This window comes from Lepisma saccharinum, chromosome 26 (genome assembly GCF_977018435.1).
Source record: "Lepisma saccharinum chromosome 26, izLepSacc3.1, whole genome shotgun sequence".
NCBI classification, from domain to species: Eukaryota; Metazoa; Arthropoda; class Insecta; order Zygentoma; family Lepismatidae; genus Lepisma; species Lepisma saccharinum.
The window spans coordinates 6,531,541-6,558,520 of NC_139254.1; the positions used below are offsets into that span (position 1 = coordinate 6,531,541).

Consider the following 26,980-nt stretch of genomic DNA (forward strand, 5'->3'; position numbering starts at 1 on the left):
CATACAGAACTGTGGTTTTTATAAATCTATACTTAATATCCCTATACCTGACAGCTGTGCGGTGATGCTGTTATTGGGAACAAGATTCAAATCCCACACAGAAACAGATTTTTGCTGGGCTTAGAACTATTATGGATAGGTGATTTCCATGAAATAATATCCCTATACCTGACAGAGCTGTGCAGTGATGCTGTTATTGGGAACAATTTTAACAGAGCTGTAGTTTCCATAAATCTATACTCAATATCCCTATACCTGACAGAGCTGTGCAGTGATGCTGTTATTGGAACAGGATTCAAATATACAGATCCTTGCTAAACTTAGAACTATGCCATGAACAAAACTTTGCGGTGATATAATTATTGGGAACAAGCTTCAAATCCCCGCACAAATACAGATTCTTGCTGAGCTTAGAGTGAAGATACCAGTGATATAATTATTGGGAACAGGATTCAAATTATGGATAGGTGATTACCATGAAGATACTCAATATTTTTGTTATTAGGTACAAGATTCAATTATACAGTTACAAAAATATTCATTAACAGAGCTGTGCGGTGATGTTGTTAATGGGAACAGGATTCAAATCCTACACAGATACAGAGCCTTGGAATTATTATGGATAGGTGATTGCCATGAAGATAGATATTCAATATCCCTTTACATGACAGAGCTGTGCAATAATGTTATTATTGGGAATTGGAACTTAGGTACAAGATTCAATTACACAGATACAGACACGGAAATAATATCTAGATAATAATTTTTAACAGAGCTGTAGTTTCCATAAATTTATACTCAATATCCTATACCGTGCAGTGATGCTGTTATTGGGAACAAGCTTCAAATCTCACACAGATATAGAGCTTTGGAATTATTATAGATAGGTGATTGCCATGAGGATAGATATTAGACACAGACACAGAAATAATATTTATCAATAAATTTATAATATCCCTATACCTGACAAAACTATGCAGTGATGCTATTATTGGGAGCAAGCTTCAAATCATGGATAGGTGATTGTCATGAGGATAGATATTAGATACAGATACAGAAATAATATTTTCCATAAATCTATACTCAATATCCCTATACCTGACAGAGCTGTGCGGTGATGTTGTTATTGGGAACAGGATTCAAATCATGGATAGGTGATTGTCATGAGGATAGATATTAGATACAGACACAGAAATAATATTTTCCATAAATCTATACTCAATATTCTTATACCTGACAGAGCTGTGCGGTGATGTTGTTATTGGGAACAGGATTCAAATCATGGATAGGTGATTGTCATGAGGATAGATATTAGATACACACAGAAATAATATTTTCTATCAATCTATACTCAATATCCTTATACCTGACAGAACTGTGTGGTTAATATTATTAGGAACAAGCTTTAAATCTTACACAGATATAGAGCGGAATTATTATGGATAGGTGATTGCCATGAGGATAGATACTCAATATCTCTGCTGTTATTGGACACAAACACAGAGAATGAAATAATATTTAATAACATAAATCTATACTCAATATCCCTATACCTAACAGAGCTGTGTAGTGATGCTGTTATTGGGAACAGGATTCAAATCATGGATAGGTGATTGCCATGAGGATAGATATTAGATATAGATATAGAAATAATATTTATCCATAAATCTATACTCGATATCCCTATATTTAATAGAGCTGTGTAGTGATGCTGTTATTGGGAACATCATTCAAATCATGGATAGGTGATTGTCCTATATCTAACAAAACTGTGCGGTGATATAATTATTGGGAACAGGATTCAAATCTTACACAGATACAGAGCGGAATTATTATGGATAGGTGATTGTCATGAAGATAGATATTAGACACAAACACAAACAGATACAGAGCCTTGCTGAGCTTGGAATTATTATAGATAGGTAATTGTCATAAAGAACACAGAGAATGAAATAATATCTAGTAAATAAATTTTTGTACATCTATACTCAATATTTTTTTGACGTTTTGCTGGAACGTATGTTGAAACGTTTATAAAGGAACAATGCTCTGTCAAGAGGATATTGAGTATAGATTTATAAAAATTTATTTACTAGATATTATTTCATTCTCTGTGTTTTTTATGACAATTACCTATCTATAATAATTCCAAGCTCAGCAAGGCTCTGTACCTATTAGGGTATGTATTATTCACATCTTATCCATAACATATCAGCAAGGGTAAATAATATTTTCAAGGCAGCCTACACAACACAGCTCTGTTAGAGATAGGGATTATGACAATAACAATATCAACAAGGCTCTATATCTATGTGTGAGATTTGTACCTACACAACACAGCTCTGTTAGGGATTCATAACAGTTCCATGCTGTAGAAATATCAGCAAGGCTCTATTAGATGTTATTTCCATAGTAATCACCTGTCCATAATAATTCCAAGCTCAGCAAGGCTCTGTATCTGTGTGGGATTTGTAATTGTTAGAGATAGGGATATTAAGTATAGAATTAATACTAAATATTATTTTATTTTCTGTGTCTGTATCTAATATCTATCTTCATGCCTATCTATAATAATTCCAAGCTCAGTATTAAAGCTTGTTCCCAATATCAACATCACCGCACAACTCTGTCAGGTATAGGAATATTGAGTATAGATTTATAAAATTTGTGTCTAATATCTATCTTCATGGCAATCACCTATCTATAATAATTCTAAGCTCAGTATTAAAGCTTCTTCCCAATAACAGCATCACCACACAGCTCTGTCAGGTATAGGGATATTAAGTATAGATTTATAAAATTTGTATCTGATATCTATCTTCATGACAATCACTTATCCATAATAATTCTAAGCACAGCAAGGATTTGTATCCGTGTAGGATTTGAATGCTGTTCTCAATAACACACCTATCTATAATAATTCTAAGCTCAGCAAGGATTTGTATCTGTGTAGGATTTGAATCCTCTCAATAACAGCTTCACCGCACAGCTCTGTCAGGTATAGGGATATTGAGTATAGATTTATGGATAAATATTATTTACCTCTTCATGGCAATCACTTATCCATGATTTGAATCCTGTTCCCAATAACATTATGACCGCACAGCTCTGTCAAAAGGATATTGAGTATAGATTTACAAAAATTTATTTACTAGATATTATTTCATTCTCTGTGTTCTTTATGACAATTACCTATCTATAATAATTCCAAGCTCAGCAAGGCTCTGTATCTGTTTGTGTTTGTGTCTAATATCTATCTTCATGACAATCACCTATCCATAATAATTCCGCTCTGTATCTGTGTAAGATTTGAATCCTGTTCCCAATAATTATATCACCGCACAGCTTTGTTAGGTATAGGACAATCACCTATCCATGATTTGAATGATGTTCCCAATAACAGCATCACTACACAGCTCTATTAAATATAGGGATATCGAGTATAGATTTATGGATAAATATTATTTCTATATCTATATCTAATATCTATCCTCATGGCAATCACCTATCCATGATTTGAATCCTGTTCCCAATAACAGCATCACTACACAGCTCTGTCAGGTATAGGGATATTGAGTATAGATTTATGTTATTAAATATTATTTCATTCTCTGTGTTTGTGTCCAATAACAGCAGAGATATTGAGTATCTATCCTCATGGCAATCACCTATCCATAATAATTCCGCTCTATATCTGTGTAAGATTTAAAGCTTGTTCCTAATAATATTAACCACACAGTTCTGTCAGGTATAAGGATATTGAGTATAGATTGATAGAAAATATTATTTCTGTGTCTGTATCTAATATCTATCCTCATGACAATCACCTATCCATGATTTGAATCCTGTTCCCAATAACAACATCACCGCACAGCTCTGTCAGGTATAAGAATATTGAGTATAGATTTATGGAAAATATTATTTCTGTGTCTGTATCTAATATCTATCCTCATGACAATCACCTATCCATGATTTGAATCCTGTTCCCAATAACAACATCACCGCACAGCTCTGTCAGGTATAGGGATATTGAGTATAGATTTATGGAAAATATTATTTCTGTATCTGTATCTAATATCTATCCTCATGACAATCACCTATCCATGATTTGAAGCTTGCTCCCAATAATAGCATCACTGCATAGTTTTGTCAGGTATAGGGATATTATAAATTTATTGATAAATATTATTTCTGTGTCTGTGTCTAATATCTATCCTCATGGCAATCACCTATCTATAATAATTCCAAAGCTCTATATCTGTGTGAGATTTGAAGCTTGTTCCCAATAACAGCATCACTGCACGGTATAGGATATTGAGTATAAATTTATGGAAACTACAGCTCTGTTAAAAATTATTATCTAGATATTATTTCCGTGTCTGTATCTGTGTAATTGAATCTTGTACCTAAGTTCCAATTCCCAATAATAACATTATTGCACAGCTCTGTCATGTAAAGGGATATTGAATATCTATCTTCATGGCAATCACCTATCCATAATAATTCCAAGGCTCTGTATCTGTGTAGGATTTGAATCCTGTTCCCATTAACAACATCACCGCACAGCTCTGTTAATGAATATTTTTGTAACTGTATAATTGAATCTTGTACCTAATAACAAAAATATTGAGTATCTTCATGGTAATCACCTATCCATAATTTGAATCCTGTTCCCAATAATTATATCACTGGTATCTTCACTCTAAGCTCAGCAAGAATCTGTATTTGTGCGGGGATTTGAAGCTTGTTCCCAATAATTATATCACCGCAAAGTTTTGTTCATGGCATAGTTCTAAGTTTAGCAAGGATCTGTATATTTGAATCCTGTTCCAATAACAGCATCACTGCACAGCTCTGTCAGGTATAGGGATATTGAGTATAGATTTATGGAAACTACAGCTCTGTTAAAATTGTTCCCAATAACAGCATCACTGCACAGCTCTGTCAGGTATAGGGATATTATTTCATGGAAATCACCTATCCATAATAGTTCTAAGCCCAGCAAAAATCTGTTTCTGTGTGGGATTTGAATCTTGTTCCCAATAACAGCATCACCGCACAGCTGTCAGGTATAGGGATATTAAGTATAGATTTATAAAAACCACAGTTCTGTATGCATTATTATTTATCTAGATATTATATCTGTGTCTGTGTAATTGAATTTTGTACCTAATAACAGCAGAAATATTGAGTATCTTCCATGACAATCACCTATTAAGCTCAGCAAGAATCTGTATCTGTGTAGGATTTGAATCCTGTTCCCAATAACAGCATTATTGCACAGGGATCTAGATATAATTTCATGGCAAAAATTAATTCTTCACTCCTATCCATAAATCTGTGTAGAATTTGAATCCTGTTCCCAATAACAACATCACTGCACAGCTCTGTTAGGTTTAGGGACTAGATATTCATCATCACAACATGCAGCAGAGCTGTTCATAATTGATAAGATATAATTGTACTCAGAACAAACCTCTATACCAACAAATATTATAAACACTTCACCTCTTGCTCAAATATATCATGCAGAAGCTGAGATAGACCCGCTTGTAGAATGGCTTCATTTTTATGAACTTCCAGACAGTTTGGATTCTGTTTCAAATTTAAGAAACCTGAAATACATAAGCTTTGGGAGTTTTGTTTGCAACCCGTACAATATTATTTTTCCTACATTTGTAGACAATATATTGCACAGTCCCGAACTGCTGAAGCTCCAATTGCAGTATAATTTTTTTGTATGATTAGGAATCGTGGAAAAATAATTACTCCATGCCATCGCTTGGAATTATGATTTTATGCGATGCGTGCCTTGTAATGGTACTTGTGATATTAATTGTATTAGAATGGGTGTGACAGAATCCAAGGACTTAACATGTTCCACAGCAATGCTGTACTACAGAATCAATGCTGATCTTAAAAACAACATATTCCCACTCAAGGAACTTGAAATTGTTAGCAAAAAAAATATTTTGTGTAAAAACTCTAATTATTTAAGTCCATCTTGTATTGAATAAGCCAGAATTGATATTGTTTTTAAGCAGGTACATAATCAACTCATTAAAATATAAACCAGAATTTACATCCAATTTTCCTGCCTCATCAAGTATGGAAATTGTTGTGTCCCATGTTATGTCATCAACAGGCCACCTGCTGTTTGTATAAATTCTATGATCATGGAAAAATTTGTAAAACCTAAATTTTTCTAAACTTGAAGTACTTTTTGTAAAAAAAGCAACATATTTTCCCCAATAACAATGCAACAGGTATGCATCAATTCTATGCCAGTATGTATTGGATTCAAAATCATCATATTCAGACCCCAATTCTATGCTCACATACCGAAACCCAACATCACTGTCAAGTACCCATCTTGCCTCTGTTTCATTTTGCACTTTAAAAAAATCATACTCTGATAGATTTTCAAATTTTTCCCTAAAACAATCCAACAGGTAGTCTGATTTTATATATCTTGCAATATTTCTTCTTTCAAAATATGTTTGCATGTTCAGGTATCTATATTTCCTGGAAGATATTATTCTGATTGTTTTTTAACATTGAAACAGTTGGTAAATATTTACTGCTGTTGAAATAGCCCAGCCTAACATGTAATATTGTTTGCAGGTTGATTCAAGATGCAAAAATATTTCCAGATACATCAAATCCAAATCTCTTGTTCCTGAATTTAAATTGAGATTCTCAAAATTGTAAAATATATTGTGTGCTCCATGATGTTCACATAATTTGTGGAGAGCCTGTTTCTGGTGCACAGGGTCAAGTTCCTGATCTAGGAAATTGCAAAACTTAGCCTTGCAATCCAAACTATACAGGGCAATCACACAAATATTTCCATTCAATTTTGTTTGGAAATGTTGATGACTGTGCAGAAGAAGTATCTGTATGTTTATGTGTGAAGTGTTGGATGCTATATTCTCTATGGCATTTGGGGCAAATTTTTGTGAGTATTCTGCTTTTATCTGGATTACAATTCTTTTGGTGCTTAACCCAATTGGGGCTGGTTATATTTTTTTTGCATTGATTACAATATTTTTGATTCGGCATTTTTGTTGTTGCTTTATTATATAAAATTTCTTGGGGTTCAAATCAAAATTCTATGCTTAATAAAAAATATCAGTTGGGTTCAGCAGTGTGTTTTGTATATTTAGTGTGTGTATGTGTATTAATATTTTTGGCTTTGGTATTTATATAAAATTTCTTGGGGTTCAAATCAAAATTCTATGCTTATTATGACAGGTTGTAAAGCCAATAGCCTACAAGTGGAAAAAGAGAATAAATATTGATTCACACTGACCTTCCGCAAATACCTGCACGGACATGCATGTCTAGAATGGCAATGACCTAGCACTGTGTTATGTATTGATTTTTTGTATAACAGGCTGGGACAGATATAAGCCTGACTCTAAATAAGAGTGGATTACAACAAACAAGCTGGATGTAACAAATATCAGATTTTTTATACAAAATATAAGCCCTTTTGTTCAATATATCAGAAATTGAATAATAAGAAATATTTTATATTAAAACAAACAGGCCTGTAGTATGAGAAGCACTGTAACAACACATCTGTACTCCTCAGCCACTCTCACAATACTGGCTGATGCAATGCAAAATCTCTTTATATACCCTAAGCCGGGCCGAGAAGAAAAAAAAAACAGGAATTTCCCATGAATTTTGTTTTTACGAGAAATTCCCGAGGGCTTTTTTACAGGAAATTCCCGAGGTGTCATATTTTTCACGAGAATTTCCTGAGAGCTTTTATTAAAATTACCTGGCTGATGCAATTTTGCTTTGCATGCAAAGCTTCAATACTCGGGAATTGTGCACATTAATCACTTTGATCTCAATAGCATAAATACTGAGAATCACTTGAAACATGCAAAGCAAAAGTTCAATACTACCGTGTCGGGAATTATGCACATTAATCACTTTGATCTCAATAGCATAAATACTGAGAATCACTTGAAACATGCAAACATATGATGTAAGAAATAAGAGGGTCACAGAGCAATTCTAGAGGGGCTCTGCATATTACATTGTTTTAATATTAGATATGCAAATTGAACCTGGTATCCAATTAAACTTAAGCCGGAAGTAAATATGTGTGGGTGGGTATGGGTTTTTGGCTTAATTTCAGGTGTATCCAAAAAAATATCAAGAGAGGCATATTTTTAACAAGCTTATGGATAAAAATCTGGCTGATGCAACTTTTGTAAGTATGGGCAAATCAATCTGAGGGGGCTCATCATTTCACAGAAAATTCCCGAGGGCATTTTTACAAAAATCTTGGATTAGACAGGGTTCCACACTTGAGCAAAAAGCTCATATGCTCATGTTGAGCTAGTTTTAAGTATAGACAAATCTGCCAGAGGCCTCCTGATTACAAGGCAATAAAATCCATGGGGCTATGCACCCACACTCTACTGGGTCTCAGAACCCAATAGCTATGAGCTTTATATCAATTCAAGATTCCTAGGATTTTGACAAAAAAACACACTATAAACAATAAGATCATATGGGAACTTGGCATAATTTTAAGTGTAAGCAAATCGGGCTGTTGAGGATTCATCCTTTCTACACTAGAATCCAGAATTTCTTAAAAATCAGAGCATATCACACCTGAAGAATTGGGGTATAAGCCCCCCTTGCTATTGTTTTAAGTATAAGCAAATCGGGCTGTTCAATCAAATAACCTCTTCTTTCCTACACTTGTAAGTGGTCCTGGTAATACAGTCAATACAACTACTCACCTGACGTCATATCTATTTCTAATCTCTAACCATAGAGTTAGCTAGTAACACAGATACTCTAAGGCCACTTCACAAAAACATGGAGTGGTCTTAAACTTAATACTACGTTTTTTTCCACTTCCAATTGTTTCCTCAGCATAAATCCTATACTTCTGGAATCCTTGCTTCATAACCTTTCCAACGATGTATCATACATATTTCTATTAGGAAGGGTCGATTCGACAAACACCTATAATACTTCATAAGATATCCGAGCTCTAGTAATTATCCTGTTTCTTCAGGAAGTGTATGTATATTTGTCCAGCACTTAAGGACAAAGATACAGGATACAGCTATTCGAACTTCAGTGGAGGGCATTCAAGAGTAGCAACTTCCATAAATGTCACTGATCCTTACCTTGGAACATAATTCCTTTATTTACCGGGCGAGGTTCAGCTCATAGGTTCAGCTGTAGCCTGCTCTACCACAAAACTATGCGTAATATCTATCTATAATTTTGTAAAATTCTCATGAGTTTTGACGGTTGATCGTTCAAGTTCAACATTTAAAGCGATAAAGAAGTGAAAGATAAACATTTTCAAAGACCAAAAAAAGGTTTTTACTGACTTGTACGACAAGTAATTTATTTTCAGTTAAAATTGGTGGAACCATAGCTTTAGTTTGAAGCAAACAACTTCCCTGCCATCTATAGCTGATTTTTTAATATACTTCCTGGCGACTCTGTAATGTTTTAACTGATTTCAAGTGCATTTCAAGATGGATATATGAGAGCATTGGATTTAATTACAAGGAACGCCACAATTGAAATTCCTTGACTTTGCAAGTCATAGATCAGTTTTTCTATCTTTTCCAGTTCGTAAGTATTTTTATGAAATTTCCTGGCTACTTTCCGAAAATCATACCACCGGTTAAAAGTTGTTTAAAGATAAAAATTATTATCGGGGGTTCATTTAAAGGCGTTTTTTTTTTGTTTTACATTTGTTATTTAATGCTTTCAGTTGAAAATTTTGGGGGGGACTGAAGCCCAATCAGCTGCCTCCCCGCTGCGTACGCGAGTGGGATCCGCCACTGACCTTCAGCATCTGAGGAAAAAAGTTAACTTTCACACTGGCACTCTGTACGACCAATCCCTAGTTTGCTATGTAAACAGTGACATGTTTCATTGTGAATTCTGTCTCTTCTGCTTAAAAACAACACCGAGTCAACCAATCCGAATGTCCGGACGAGTCGTTCACAAATCCTTCACTTTTGACTTCATTCACGAACTCCGTGCATTGTGTTGACACCCCGCGCTGATGAATTTAAACAATACAGTTGCGGAAATGAAATAACGACGACACCGTTTCAGCCATTTTGCGACAGCGCGTCCAAAGATAAAAAGCTGGCGCCGCCGCAGAGGGTGACGAAATGCTGAGATTGGAGTGGGTATTTCACGTCGCTAAACTAATTTATATGAAAGCCAGAGAGCTGGAGGAATCAAGTTTGAAAAGCGCCGATTGAAAAAGTGTGAGAGGATAGAAGATAAAAAAAATCAACCTTAAACCAGTCCTGCTGGCGCACGCATATGGGGGCCAAGCCTCTCCCGAAATTTTGAGACAATCAAAATTTTCAAATTAAGAAATCTGTTAAAGCCAAAGTGGTAACTGAAACCCCGCCTTAAAGTTAGCCCGATTACTATTTCTGTATTTGAACTATTAAGGCAAAGGTTTAAAATCGTACTTACGAAATATTTTATAGTGTAAGTGCCCACCCCCTAACACGCAGCTATATAATATTCATCTACGTATATAATTCCAGCCCCTCCGACAAAATAATCCTGTGTTCGTTAGTGACCAGTCCGTTAGCATGGGGAAAAGGTGAGAGATAGATGGGAATTTTACCATCTTGGCATAAATTCAACGAAGTTGGTCAAAGGGGAGGGTTTAATACATCCAAACCCCTCGCACTGGCTTGATAAAAGTTTACATTAATTGTATAATCACATCAACAATTAATAATTTCATTATATTACTTGGAAGAATTTTGAAAAAAATATATGGTTTATTTATAACGGATCGTCACATATTCTTCACTTACAATAATGTTATTTTCTTCATAACATAGCCATGTTTCAGAATTTCTTATAGAGAAAATGCTACAATTGGCAAAAATTGGCTGAAGCCTTAGAAAATGAACGTCCACACATAGTTTTATATATTTCTTCAAAAGTTGAAAATAAAAATATGTATGCATACCTACAATAAACACAATGGAGAATAATTATGTTGTTGTTAATAAAAGTACACTGATTGGGTGTCCCAGTTAAAAGTAGCTCGGCTGAAAGATATTTGTCTAAGAGGTAAATGACGGCTATATTGCACCAGTGAAATGGTTGATTGATTTGGTGTTTTAAGTCCACTTTATGCACAGTAAGTCTAATCTGGACTGGACCTACAGTTTAAAGTGGTATCCGAACCACTATGATTAATTTTAAACAGTTTTATGATAATATTAAAATTAGTAATCCTTTTACAAATATAATCATCAAACAATAGTTATTATTATTATTATTAACGGTCTAAAACTACTAAAATTTTATTATCCTTGGGCTGCTGAATGTTGAACCAACTCACATCATTTCTATTTATGTGCAGGCATACACTATGCGATTCACAATTCTTACTTTATGCTTTTCTATATGTTCAACTTAATTACACCATCTCAATTAACGCACAGCAACTTAATTACACCATCTCAGTTAATCCACAGAAGTAGAAACTAATTGAAATTCCAAGAGCAATTCATATTATACAAGTAAATGATCAAAGTAGAAAAACGACTTTCAAAGAAATTAAAAACGCATCGTAGCTCTTCATAACAGCAAAAGCAAGAGGTTGCCGTAATAACTAGTATGCAAAGAAAGGGAAAGTCACTCGCAAAAACTCAACGATCTTAAAACTTCAACTTCCGCACCAGAGCGCGCTGGCGTAGTGAAAAATTGCCGAACCCTTCCCCTCGAGCAGGAAGCTTTCAGGGAACGTTTTGCTTGCCGGAAAACAGTAAGTGGTGCAATTAAAACGAACTTCCTGGAAATGTTCTGTTCGACAAGCGAAATCATCTTGCCTCGAGAACACTTCTTGGATTCTGGGTACGAAGTTTCAGGAAGGAATATTACCTTGAGAATTCCGATACGAGGTTTGGAGAAACATTATCATCAGCTTGTTAATGTCGTTGAGTGCAGTCAAAGTTTAGAAACTAACTCTCTCTCTCTCTCTCTCTCTCTCTTTGCAAAGAAAATTTCGAAACTTACAGAAATCATTGACGCGAAATAGCATCAGAAGTTGTACGGAGTGCTTTCCTTCTACATAAGCCATTGATTCTTTAGGCTTTGTGGGAATTTGTATTTACAGAAACATTTTGGTAAGAAAACCACTGAGCTTTATAAATGCACAGTTTGGTTCTTCTTGAGTTTCCACAAAGCCTTAAGTTCTTTGATGTACTTTAAAAACATAACACAGGTCTTGCGAAGGATATTGTGTAATAATAGGGACAAAGGACGTCATATGAAGACACTCGCAAGAAAGTATAAATTTATTTCTTATACAATTATCATACTTTACAATCGGATTACTAATTTGGCTACTCGCAGTCCTAATACAAATATTATAAACGGTGTTAAAGGCGGAGCTACTGCTGAGCATTCGCACTCATCTGGTTCCCCTCGAACATCCGGTTCTGCTGACGGTTCTATGGACGTTAATATGAAACGGCGAAGTGGAGATTCTTTTACAAGGAAAAAGGGTTCCAGCTGTGCAGCACATGGTTGCGCAGTTCGATAAGGAACACATTTTTGAATGAAGTGCAGGGTGTTCATTAAGTAACTATGCAGTACTAGACATTGGTTCAGTAAGTAAATACAATATGTATGGCAGTTATAAGAGATGCTCGAAGTGAGTCCCTTGAACTTGAAGACACAGTTGCACACGTTTCTGCAAGTTCTGGAAGACGTTGTGAAGAACATCGGGAGTGATGTTCCGAATGTGAAGGGTCAATGCACCTTGGAGTTCCTGTATGGTGTGCGGATTACCTTCATAGGCCTCTCACTTCAACGTACCCCACAGAAAATAATCCGGTGGAGTCAAGTCGGGTGATCGAGGAGGCCAGAGTCCTCGAGAGATGATGCGGTCACCGAAGATGTCGTGTAAAAAGTTCATCGACGTGTGGGCGGTATGAGCAGTCGCCCCATCCTGTTGGAACCAGGCATTCTCAATTTCGTCCTCATTCAGTTCTCCGAGAAAGGGCTCCAGAATGCAGGTGCAGTACCGTTCTGCATTGATGGTGTCCTGAAAGAAGACCGGCCCAATGATGCGTGTACGACTAACGGCGCACCAAACACCAACTTTTTGATCATGCAATGGTGCTTCCTTAAATTCATGCGGATTCTCCGTAGTACACACACGACTATTCTGGCTATTAACGTAGCCAGAGAGATGAAACCATGCCTCGTCCGTGAAAAACGTTTTGTCAAGAATCCCCTCACCATTGTCCTGCAGGAAGGACAGAAACCAGTTGCAAAATCTCACACGCGCCGGGTGATCGGTGTCTCTCAGTTGAAGCACTACCGAAATTTTGTACGGATACATGGACAGGGACTTCCGCAGAAACTTGTGAGCACAACCAATGGACACTTGGGCCTGTTGAGCTGGTCGTCGAACAGATTTCTTTGGACTTTGCAGCATCATGTCCTGCACTTCCAACACCTTCTCTTCGGATGTGGATGTGGATGGTGTGCCTGATTTTGGAGCATTATGAACGCTTCCGGTCTCGCGAAACTTGGTGATGAGGTTCCGAACAGCATTTCGATTCGGCACCTTCACTCCTGGGAACGTTGCTGCAAATGCAGCTTCTACTGCTGTGGTAAACTTGTCTCCATTGCGGAACACGTGCTCCACAAGAAACACTCTTTGTTCAATCGTTAGCATGATAACCTGGATAACTGATGTCACTGCTGATGATGACTGGCACACTGGATCACTGATGTCACTTCTGATGATGACTGGCACACTGGATCACTGATGTCACTGCTGATGATGATTGGCACAAACAAGATGTTGTCTGCAATCGAACCGGACCTGCGAACAAATAAAAATACCTTGTGTATTGCACTGCATAGTTACTTTCTGAACACCCGTTATTACTTCATAGGTTTCCGAAGGACATAGAGAGAATAAAGACATGAGAACTTGTATGTCCGAATATACCTGAACAAATAACTCTACAACATACCTTTAAATATTAATTTATGAAATCTATGAACACCTTCTAGTCACAAAACAAATATATATGTTAATTAGTCTTAATTACATCACAATTTTATTGTGAAGCAATCAGAACAACGAATTATTATATTTCGTTTGTATCCTACTTCCGTATGATCAAGAGTATGAGATTATGTAAGGTTTTAGAAGAGATAGACGTGTAACTAGACTATAATTAGTGCTGCCATCTACCCTCGGGTTTTGGAAATGTACAATGCAAGTCGAACTATCGTTGAACACTTTTAAAGTATCACAGCACTTTTGTTATTTTAAAAGAAGAAACGTTGTTTCTTAATAATCTGCACTGCAGTTGCTCATCCAAAGGATTCAACAAATTCACTTCTTCATGGAAAAACTTGAACAAATACTTTTCTTGACTATCGTCAGTCTGTGCTGTGGCGCTATCGTCGCACAACTGATGAAAACAAGTGCCCATTGCTTACTTCGTATACCTACTTGTGAACTGTACTGCAAACAACGGGGACTGACCTAAACCGGAAATCCGGGTGAACTAATGTGGTCAACTTTAAAAAGCTATTCTGTTCCGGCCTGATAATACATTTCTGCGTTTACAATTGCAGTCAATTGCCTACCTCCTTTGGGGAGTGGTTATCACAGCGCGCTACGACGACAGGGGTTCCGAATTCGAATCCCGGCGTGGGTGTTATTTCCAAGTGCCTCTTCATTAATTTCACCGTATCATCACTCATCCTCATCTTAACGATCAGCCAAAAGTGGCTACAAAAGCTAAGTGAAATAAACTATATCAATCAATCAAGCAAGCAAGTGAAAATTTCCTGCATCTTCTATCTTGATACAGAAGCACAGGGATTCTGCTCTTGAAAATGAAATAATTCCCTTATTTTTATCAATAGCTTTCCGATTTATAGTGGTAATTCCTTTCGTCACAACTGATTCCTACTGTAGGGTAACTTTACATTGTAATCCAAATATCCTTGCCTTTTGTCATAGTCGTAGATTGGTGGGGGGGATAAAGGTCCAAACCTCTCACTATTTGAGTAAACATCTTGCACTAATTGTATTATCAAATAAACTGGGTGATTTCATCTCAGATCATACAGGTGCTGTCCACTCACCATCACGGATTTTGCTGAAAAAAATATGTTAAAAGACCACATGACACATGTCCAAAAATAAAATATTTTTATTTTCTGATGATTTGTTACAGTGTTACAAGCTCACAAAGAAAGACACTATTTTATAAAAGAATTACGGAAGGGAAATAATGGAATTTTGAAATCACTATAAATCAAAAACTAAAAATAGTAGATAAGGTTTTTGATTTAGTTTTTGATTTATAGTGATTTGAAAATTGCATTATTTCCCTTCCGTATTTTTTAAAATTAAATAGCGTCTTTCTTTGTGAGCTTGTAACACTGTAACAAATCATCAGAAAAGGAAAATATCTTATCTTTGGACATGTGTCAGGTGGTCCTTTAACATATATTTTTTCAGCTGATTTTGAAATTCGAAGATGACAGACACATTTATTACTTACCTATATGATTTGAGAATGCATAATTTGAAAAGGTTTTAAAAACTCTAATATTGTATTTAAAAAATTGAACATTAATCAATTTAATGTAAAAAGAATATTATTATGGTTAATATTACTAATGTACTACATCAAGCCGGTATTTATATTCAAATTGTTTGTTCATATTTTATTTTGCTGGTTAATTAAAAAGGTTTAATAATAATAATAATACTATTATAATTTTACAATTTAGGGTACTGATAGTTGAAAGCCTTATAGAATTTCTCTTCAATGCCTTCATTTTTTGTTATAACAAAATTTCTATGTGAAATTAGCATAGATGTTAAATGAACATCAAAATATATATATCGATGTTTAAAGATGTGTGCTTTTTTTATATAATGATGCACTAACGGTTATTAAAATATGTATTTTCTGCTGCAGAGTTCTTGCAATATACGTCCTGCTACAGGAGCGTGTCTAACGACTGGGATGCCTGCACAAAGAGATTCCTCATAGACACACATTCGCTTCGAAATGTATCGATCGCACATAAACGAGCTGATATTTGTTGGTAAGTAGTTTCTTGTACAAATGTTATGATTTGATAAAATGTTAATTTCTTCACCAATGGCTTTCTGTTCCTGTTCTTTTTCAAACGTTCAATTAAACAAAAGCTTGGGCATGCATAATTTTAGCTGGCGTGTTATTCATAACCGTCTACTCTAAAAAAAGTTATTTTAGTTTTTGTCAAATGCATTATTATTAAGGAATGTAAAAACACAGGTTTTATACATAGCTTTTCTTCTTTATAGTTTTTCATCAACTCAATAATGATCAAGATAGGAGATAAATTACCTGTGAACTTTCTTGGTTATTGAATACCAAATTTAAATTAACAATTGACTCTCGTAATTTAAAGGGGCGTGGACAAGCTTTTCGATCTTATTCTTTGGCTTGTAATTTTGTATCTTCTATATTTTGCAGAAATAAAAATGATAAATAACCGGTCACTTTTGCGATTTCAATGGTTTCTATTGGTGACAAATTGAGTGAGCCCCAGAGCTGCTTATGCTGGGATGTTAATGGAAAATTTTCCAACAGAAATCGCTCAATCCTGGAATCTAACTCGGATCTTCCGCATGGCAGTCAAGAAAAATGACGAACGTTAACTTTTATGGCATTATCAGAATAACCTGAAACCAGTGGCGTATTATCCATGTTACCGTGTTCACCACCTTTAAGTAAATGTTTAAGTAAATATATTTTTTTACATTTAGCTTTCATCTATGGGTAATTGCTCATTATATATTATGCAAACTATTGAAAGAAAGATACTGAACCAGAATTTAAGTCGATTATAAAGAACTTGAACGCCACTGGTCGTACTCTATCGCACCCTTTTGACGACAGGGTTTCCTCCCCGATTGGACGCTGAGAGGGCGAGGGATCCGAAGCGAGTTCCACCGCTGCAAACAGCGTTGGCGGGAGAACACTGCTTGTTCCTTCCTGCTGTCTGCACCGCGGTTGGCAGAAGCAGTGTTGCTACATGAAATGAAATGTTACTTAGTGCAGGGAAATCTATGTCCAAGCAGGTGAAAAGGGGGGATTTTATGGAAAACTTAGAAATTACCGGAAAACTTGAAGTTGTCAGACTTCTGGTTTTGTTTAACTTGCATGCCTGCATTGGTGCTTTATTTCTATTATGTCTAATTAATATACATGAGGTGTGACATAATAGGGCTAGTATTTTCATGACTTTTTTATATAGGGATGATGCATTTCCTAAATGTATAGATATTTATATTGCGAGGAAACTAATTGAATTAAGGTGCTGTTTAAGGGCATATTTAAGTATATCTGGCCTTATCTACGAGATAGAGCTTATTTTGATAGATTTTCGGCCATATTCAGCACATTTTCGCATTTTCAAGAAATATACAGTCATTTGCGGATTGGATTCGTTCTTACTACCATCTTCACTCAAGTTATTGTTTTCCATACGCCCCAGTTAATTTCCTGAAAAGGGTGAAAAAAATGTCTCTCGATACTACAGAACTTGAACCGAATGCCATTGTTTACTTTAAATATGCTCCTCTTGTGTCAAAGCAGAAAGAAGCTCTTCTCAGTACAAGGCTTAGCTGGCTGACAATGGGCATATTTCAGCATATGTTAAATATTGATGTTTGAAAGAGTTCAGTTGCAAGAGCATATTTGTCAAATTACAGTGCATATTTTTTAAGAAAATTTAGGTCATAAAATCCCAGATCTAGTAATAAATATACAGTTGAACCTGAGTTATACGGATGTCAAGGTGAAAACAAACTAATATGATATCTGTCTGTGAACCGTCCATCCCAATTTTTCCATCAGGCATTAGTACACACTCTGAGCTCTACATATAAAATTGGGGGGAAATTGAAAGGGGGGGGCATTGCATGAAATTCGCTCATCAAGTTAGTAATTTATTTTTCTAAAAAAAAAATACATAAAACTATATATAAACATACATGTTTATTGATGCATTCATCTGAAACGTTATTTAAATGAAAGCTTATACTATTCTGAACAATAGAAAACGAACTTGAAGTTTCTACGGCAAACCCGAGGGAAGATACGATGGTTTATAACCTAATGAGTGTCATTCAAAGTGGAGCCGCATGTGGCGTAGATGGAGATCTTAAAAAGCGCGTAGGCTAACTTCTGAACCCCTTGATCAATTTTTAAAAAGTTGTCATTTTTGTAATCAGAATCAAAAGTTCTATAAGTATACCGAATATCATCAAAAATCGATGACATTTTCATAAAATTCTGGATGATTTGACATGGAATGACCCAGAACTGAGTTACGAATAAAGCAGTCTCAACTGTATACAATAAATAACAAGTGTTACGGTAAAGAAGGTCAAATTTTCAGAATACGCTACTGCCAGAAATTAATTACAGTAAAACATCGTTAATCCGGATCCCGATAAGCCGGACTTCGCCTATGACCTTTAAATACACCATAATAAACGTGTTTTGTTCCTATAAACGGAGTTTTAATGCACTTTCTACTGTTCTTTTAGGTTATTTCAGTTGATCCGGACTTTCGTTAAACCGGTCAACTAGGTTTTACTGTAATTACATCCAAACCAATATTTCTGTTGAGTAAAATGAAATAGGTAACGCCTTTCCTGCCTTATAATGACACTTCTCCATCCTTTCTTCACCATGAAATTGTAGGGTGTTTTTATCAATACACACATAAAGTGTATAAACGAGAATTCAAGAGTTAATATACTACACAGTTTGTAGTCTGTGCAAAGCTGAACTATCGATGTTCAACTGTTTTGGTTCTCGAGTATTTTTTTTGAAGCACTTGTGTTCGTCCGAGTGAGAAGCACAATAATCTTCTCGGAATAAACTGTAGATGTTCTTTTATTAAACCAACAGAAATAAATCCAAGCCCTTCTTAAAGGAGACTGCCACACTGAAAAGGTAATTTCTCCGCGGGTCGTATAGCATACTATTAAGGAAACGGGGGTGAGTTATATTTAATATTTGTCATCTCGTGAGACGCAAATGGCTCGTGATAATGTAATCATCCGGTCCAAATGAAGACGGATAGGCAAGAGAGATTTACAGGATTTAGAGAGTCTGTGTAAATCAAGTAGAAGGGAGGATTTTTCTTCCAATTTCGAAAAGAAGTTCAATCCTTTAATCATGGCAGAGACGTGTAGAAAGATTTTAATGGTCTAAACCTAAAAAGTACAGCTACCATCTGCACGTACATACTCTCTCTACACTCCATGTAGCAAATCTGCCGGATTTCAAATTATAGATGCTAGAGTTTGGACACCCAAATTGAAAATTCACCACTAGACCTACATAAAAAGAATTACATCAAAATTTAACTTATTCAATTCAGATTTAAGCTATGCTAACCATTTTATTATTCGATGTCCTCTATTTTCTATAATCGCCAGAACAAAAAACAAGTGCCTTTTTTGTAGTTTTCCAAACGATCCCTCTCTTTGAAATTCTATAAATAAAAAAAACTTGTGGTCCGATCGTGATGAAATTTTAATACGGTGCAGGCAGAAAGGTTTTAATACAATTCGTAATTTTCAAATTTTTAAAATTCGTAAAAAACAGTTCTTATCAATTTTGCGAAACAACTTTTCTTAGTATTCAATACTGGGGTTGTTTTGAAGCTCTTTGCACCGGTTTTTAAAATGCATTATCATTGTCAATTCACATTGCGAAAACGATTTTATACAAATAAATTTGGCCTTCTGCCAAAAGTCTTGCTAGAAACCGAGGTCCACTCTACGCCTCCCCTCCTCGCGTGAGTACCATGCACACGACATGCGATTCTCTGCTCAGGTTCTTTTGACTGTGCCCACTATGCCAATGCTGGGAATTTTTACTTGTGTCATTCAACAATATACACAATAATAGAGGGACCATTATTTTTACTTCTGCTTTAATTAACAATATAATGAAAGATTTGCAACTTTCTCTCATCTTAGGACACTACCTTCCTTTCTACACTCATTATGTTCCTACCCACCCTCTTATACACTTAGACAGGGGTAGCGCGTGCGCTACCACCTGGGTATATGGAGCATTCGCCACTGCTCCACAAGATAAAAATAATGAGTTTCATGCTACAGTTCAATATTATTTATTTTACTCATTGTACGTTATAAATATATATTTCGAAATTTCTTTCATATGTGTATGAGGCATGATTCCAAATGCAAAGCGACCTCCCCCATGGCGCAGTGGTAGCGTCATTGCCTTGTAATCAAGGGGTCCCGGGTTCGATACCCGGTGGAGGCACAAGTGGTTCGGATCCCACTTTAAACTGTAGGTCCAGTCCCGATTAGCCTTACTGTGCATAAAGTGGACTTAAAACAACAACTCAAACATGACAAACTCCAAATGCAAAGTGTTTCCAGAACACACAAAAATTCTAAGCAAATATTGCTAAACACAATAAAACAATTTGAGCTGCGAATACTACGTAACCGTGAATTGCTCCATGGGAACTAATCAGTGCAGATTTCTAACGAATTACTAATACCGATAATCTAGGCATTCAGCAGAATGCATTTGAATAAATATAATTAATGTTTTATTAATTTTCTTTATCTGATCGGTATTTTACCAATAAAATATATGTACAGAAATGTTATTATAGGGCCGATTGTTAATTTCCGAGTCTCATTTGCAGACGGACGGACAGATCGATCGAAACAACACTAGTATTCTTTCAGTTTACGAAATTATATCTCCGTATCTGGAGTAGGTTTCGAGCAATCGACAAATATCGAATTATTCGATTGTTGACGTAAACGGACAAATTGACTAACTCAATCAACACCAGAGCAGTTCGATAGGAACAGGAGTGTGCCCAGGAGAAATATAAGGCAATTGTGTGACAAGGTCATCATTTTGGGTAGTGGAGTTTTAGCATTAATCCTTCTCGTACATAAAGCTAGGCGAAGCTTGATAAGGATACAAATTTATTAAACACATTTACATGTAAAAAGGAAGATGAAAGTACTGATCTAATCCATCTTTTATCGCCCATCTTTCTTTATGGGGTTATTAATTGTTGAAGAAGCCAATTGTTCATATTTGTTACCATCAAAAGTTGTACATCACTCTTTTGGTAAATATGTAAATAAGCTGATCTTTGTTATGTTAATATTGCGCCATCTACAAAGAGAAAAGAAAAACAGAGTATAAAAATTACAAGTATCACCAATGCTAGAAAATATAGTCATCAAAGTGATCAAAATGGTGGCCCTATCAATCTTTTTACACAGTAACAAGCTTTCAATTTACCCAATCAGACACATCCACAATCTGGACTTCTGCAAATAGAAAGATAGTTAATCAATTTACCTTAGAGTAAATAAAACAACACCTCTCCTACCCCCTTCCCCTCATAGAACAATAAAAAGGCAATACATTTCCAATTAAAACAAGAGTGAACGGCCAGGATAAGGCATGTAAAACAAACAATAAATCTATATTTAGCACGTGAATATATGGCGATAATCTTCAGTTAGAGAAAGGTTTAAATCATAATATTTATCTTCAATTAACCATAAGTAGGTCAACCACAGTTAACCTATCACGTTAAAAAAAAGCATCGCCACCCTTCCCCCACGTAAATCAGCCACTAGAATAAACGACCCTCTCCCTGATGTTTAAAACTAACAACAGGTGTGAGGAAAAAGTGCAAGAAAGAAGGAGTGCAGCTTACATAAAGAATAACAAAGGTTACACTTACACGTATTCTACAATACCTTTTGCAGCTCCTCTTTCGTATTGGTTTCCGGTTTTCTCTCCACGCTGTATCACTATCATTCTGCAAGGAAATAACACTTCAAACAATGTTAAGGTAATAAATGCATGCAAGAGAAACAGCCAAAATATGCAACATACACTCACCTTTTGTATTTTTTCTGTTCACATGGTTGTTAATGCTTCTCAATTGCTGGTTCAATTCAACTTCTATTCTCTCGTAAGTGCAATGAAAGCCGTTGTCTGGTAAGCTGGAATAATGCCGAGAATATAAAAATATAAAGACGTGCCCGATACGTGTTATTCGTACCTTTTCGCGAGCCGGAATAACGAGGCAAAGAAAGCAAAACAACAAGCACAAAGAAAGGTACTCACCGTATCCGGTCCATGTCCGTCCAGGAATGTCCCCGTGGTGCATCGTCAAATGGTTCGGTTTTCGGCGGCGTCATTTTACTCGTGGGTTTGTCCCCACCAATCCACGCGCTGCCGGCTCGCCTGGTCGCTAGGTCAAGCGAACGCAGAGCACCGAAGAAGCCAGCCACTCCCGACGAATAACACTAAACGCTACTCTTGCTGGAAGGATTAAGATATAATGTACTTACCTTCTGCACACTTACCTTAGGATCACGATATTCCGACATTTCCGTCAAAAGGGTCATGTTCCCAGGAGTTGTTGAGTTTAAGTCCACTTTATTCACAGTAAGGCTAATCGGGACTGGACCTACAGTTTAAAGTGGGATCCGAACTACTTGACAAGGTCCAGAAACCCATAAATTCTAATGGTTTCAATTGGGTTCTGCTGCAGGACCGGAACCTTTTTTCTCGCACAATTTAAATTCGGTCCAAGTTGCGTATTGTTACATTGAATAAGGTTCCTGGACCGTATTTTAATTGTTCCTGAAAAAGTTTCCTGGACTGTATTTAAATTCATGTGGGAAAGAAAGGTTCCTGGACCGAATTGAAATTCTTCCGGAAAAAAAGGTTCCTGGACCGAATTGAAATTCATCCGGAAAAAATGTCCCTGGACCGAATTGAAATTCTTCCGGAAAAAGTTCCTGGACCGAATTGAAATTCATCCGTAAAAAAGGTTCCTGGACAAAATTAAAATGCTTTAAATATGAAAAGGTTATACACCGTCTAGAACTCATTTACGTTTGCTGATTTTCTCTCCCAGTCCGGGATTGAACTTATTTACAATTCCTGGACCAGGGCTGACCGATTAAAAGTTGCCTTCTAAAAATGTCCGCGAGTACGTTTGGTAAATGTTTACTATCCTTCGGACACCTATAACTTCTGAGTTTCGTCAATTATTGACATTTCTACTTACCTATCTGCTTCGCGGATCATTTTTTAACGTGTATTCACGTTTTTTTGATCAATTTTTTTTTAAAAAAAAAGTGTTTTTGTAACTGAAGAACGTACGTTTCCGCAAATGGTTTGTGGGGCTATGTGTCAATGGTTCGTGGGGCTATGCGAGAATGGTGTGTGGGGCTATGCGAGAATGGTGTGTGGGGCTACGCATATTCTTTTCGAAACCAATTTTTAACTATTGTAACCTATTGTGACCCTACCTAACCTAACGTTACCGGAAATGGTTCGTGGGGCTATGCGTCAATGGTTGAATTTCCGCTATGAAACATTCCCACATCACACAAAACACCTTCCAGATAATAGACAATACTACAGGAACTTATTACGGTAAGTAGTTTCTTCTGTAGAAACGAAGAAATCTGTCCGAAGGATAGTAAACTAGTACGTTTTACATTGGAATGTCACGCTGCTGTTGTAGAAAGCGTAGCACAGGGAATAAATAATAACGCTGTTGTTCTCTCGTGGGCCAGGTTCAAAAACTCCCTTGTCGAAGAGTTACTGTACATAACGCAATAGACTATATTAGCGTGGTATCACATTGAGCTCAGACAAACCCGTCACGTGTTGCTCCGGCATCCGATCCAGGAACTGCAGCCAATAGGAGCCGCACAGCAGATATCACAACAGGGACAGGTAGTGTTGCCAGAGGTGTTGCTATAACCAAGTGAAGGAACACGCGCGAGAGAATGGGGCTAAATGAAGAGGGAACTGCAGCGTTTGCGTTTCGCCAATTTCTAACTTGTACCTTATATTCTCGAGACAGCTAGCACCTGGATTAGTCTTTCATGCTCACAAGTGGTTAATTGTTTATCGTCAGGTCCGTAATCGATCCAAGTTGCGTATTGTTTCATTTCAATACGGAACTTGGACCCTATTTAAACTGATTCGGGTAAAAAAGGTTCCTTAACCGCATTTAAATTGATTCAGAAAAAAGGGTTCCTGGACCGCATTTAAATTGATACAGAAAAAAGGTTCCTGGACCGTATTTAAATTGATCCGGAAGAAAGGTTCCTGGACCGAATTGAAATAAGTTACAGATAAAGTTCTTTACGGTCCAGAAACCATTTACGCATGCTGAATTTCTCTTCTGGACCGGAATTGAATTTATTTAAAATTCCTGGACCTTTAACAACCCTGTTCACTGCATTTACTTTAAACACTGCTAATCTGTCACGTAGTGCTAGAAATACTATAACACTTTCAACACTAGAGGGGCACACACTTGCACTCACTTTCAGATGATTTCATTCCGTCTGCTACAGTTGCCCCTCCACTCACTGCATTTATTTTAAACACCGACAATATGTCACGTAGCACTAGTTATACTATAACACTTTCAACAAGACACACTTAAATGGCAGTGTAAGAACAAAAAAAAAACAATATACTCGCACGTTCTTTCACTGCATCAGGATGTTACAAGCAAGCACAGGACGTGTATACCCCACACTCGACTCTATGCTAACAGGTATCGCGTTAGACAACAGCAACGCCCCACAGCGGTGAATGCACAAACCTTGCACACTGAATGTAGAGTCTGTAGAGGTGGATCCGGTAGACACTTTTTGTGCGAAAGATTATGTTTGAAACGTACATATTCCACACGAATTTCAATTCTAGAACTTCTGTGTTCAGTTTGGAAGTTCAATGAATAGAACTGTTCGCATAGCGATATTATTAAACTACAGAAACTTGTGTACGTCATCCAGCCGCGTTCCTTGAATATCTGAACAATTGTGCCTTAATACGTATCACTTCCTATTTCACTGATCCTGTAGCTAGCTGGTAGCGAGTGTCGATATCAAGGTCAAGTGCTTCTTTGCCCAGCAAAACAGAGTTCTTCGCGTAAATTAAGCTTGACAGTTTAGCCAAGAGTCCATAAATGAAGGGGAGTGTGATGTAACGCAAACACATTTACGCCAACTGGCGAACAATTCCTTCGTGAAAGGGGTACCGGAAGCTACAAAACACCAACTATCCACCCCTGTATTTGAAGTATGTATGTAAGCATGTACTTACGTACCCGCGCGCGCGTATATATATAATTTTAAATTCGGGAGAGACATATGAGAGATAATTTATATTCATACCAGATAATAATATTATTATTATTATATCTCGTTATATTCATACTATAGTACATTACCATTAGTATACTCCCCTTACTAAACTGAACATTAAATTGGGTATGATAGTATAGTGTTTCTCAACCTCCGGACCGCGGGCCGGTACCGGGCCCTTTCAACAATTATACCAGAGCACGAGAGCTTCTCCTGAAATCTGTCATTTTAGGTATGTAGCAATTGTCATTAACAAATGCCGACCTGCAGCGCGCTATGACGCCAGGAGTCCCGGGTTCGATTCCCGGCCTGGGCATGGATGTTATTTGTGAGTGTCCCTGCGTCAATTTCATCATATCGTCACTCATCCTCATCGTCACGATTAGCCAAAAGTTGCAGAAAGGCGAAGTAAAATAAACTAAATCAATCTAATCATTTAACAAATATTGTAGTAGAATTTTCGTTACTCAAAACGCAACATGTCAATGGAAATCATTCAATGACGCTGACCTGAGGAAACTACAAGATGTTATTACATCCAGTGGTTGACAACTAATTGAAACCTAATTTTAGATTTGGCAACAAGCCTATCTCTTTATGTTTATGCCATAATTTATTTATTAATATTTAATTTTAAGATCACAAATTCATTAATGTATATAAAGTTTTCGATTTATTTGCTTTGTTTAACTTCGCTTTTCTTCTTACACTGATTAATCACAAAGATGAAGCATGGCATGGCCGTTCCTTTGTTTCTTATATGCTTCATCTAATCACGTAATTTGGATCCTGCGTCGGACGTTCTGGAGATGTAGTGGCGTTTCCTCCGGGGGGGAGGGGGATCAATTTGATCCAATGTTACTAAAAAAGAACGTCAAAGGCAGGAAAATATGGCAAAATGAGGATTGACTACTAGCAAAAATGTACATAATCCCGGACACGCCACTAGCCACATTACATCAGGAGACAGGGATGCCCATCCCCCCCAAGGCCAATGGCGCATTCCCCCAAAATAAATGTCATGCGTCCCCCACAAATCATATCATTCGCGCCCTCAAACCATATCGTAATCCCCACAACGTATTTAATTACGACAGCGTGTCTACCGAAAGTAACCTTTTCCTTAGCTTTACAGAACACCATACTTCATCTGTCCTTATTCCCTAAACAGGGGTGCCTATCACTCAAGACCACCCCTAAAATCGTTCATCATAATTGAGAATATAGCTTGTATTGTCATATAGCTATAGTATATAAACTTCACATTCACCTCATTAAAGCTGCAAACACGCATCCTAGCAACACATCATTGCGATCGAAGCGAGCAAGAAAATTTTTACGTCCATTTCTTTGCAGGCTTTCAAGAATATTAATTTAATGGGATGTCAATACTTTCTTAAGATCCCGAGATATTTTGTCTTTTCCAGCTTCTCTTTTGGCACGTTCGGGGTCGAAAACGTGTGGATGCCATATCGCTATATACAGTATCCAAACTTTAATTTTCGAACTCTCTCTCGGGCCTCCCCATGGCGCAGTGGTATCGTCATTGCCTTGTAATCAAGGGGTCCCGGGTTCGATACCCGGTGGAGGCACAAGTGGTTCGGATCCCACATTAAACTGTAGGTCCAGTCCCGATTATCCTTACTGTACATAAAGTGGACTTAAAACAGCAACTCAAACTAA

The 26,980-nt window shown here is 36.6% G+C and overlaps 1 protein-coding gene across 2 annotated transcripts in view; it reads left to right on the plus strand.

Moving 5' to 3' along the window:
- The window catches only part of LOC145979421 (uncharacterized), a 471,036-nt gene that overhangs the window by 432,210 nt on the left and 11,846 nt on the right, over positions 1–26,980 (plus strand). For both annotated transcript variants that reach the window (XM_083112306.1, XM_083112305.1), the window contains exon 4: positions 16,008–16,137. In XM_083112306.1, coding sequence (XP_082968432.1) covers positions 16,008–16,137 — 130 coding nt within the window. The remainder of the gene's footprint in view (positions 1–16,007; positions 16,138–26,980) is intronic.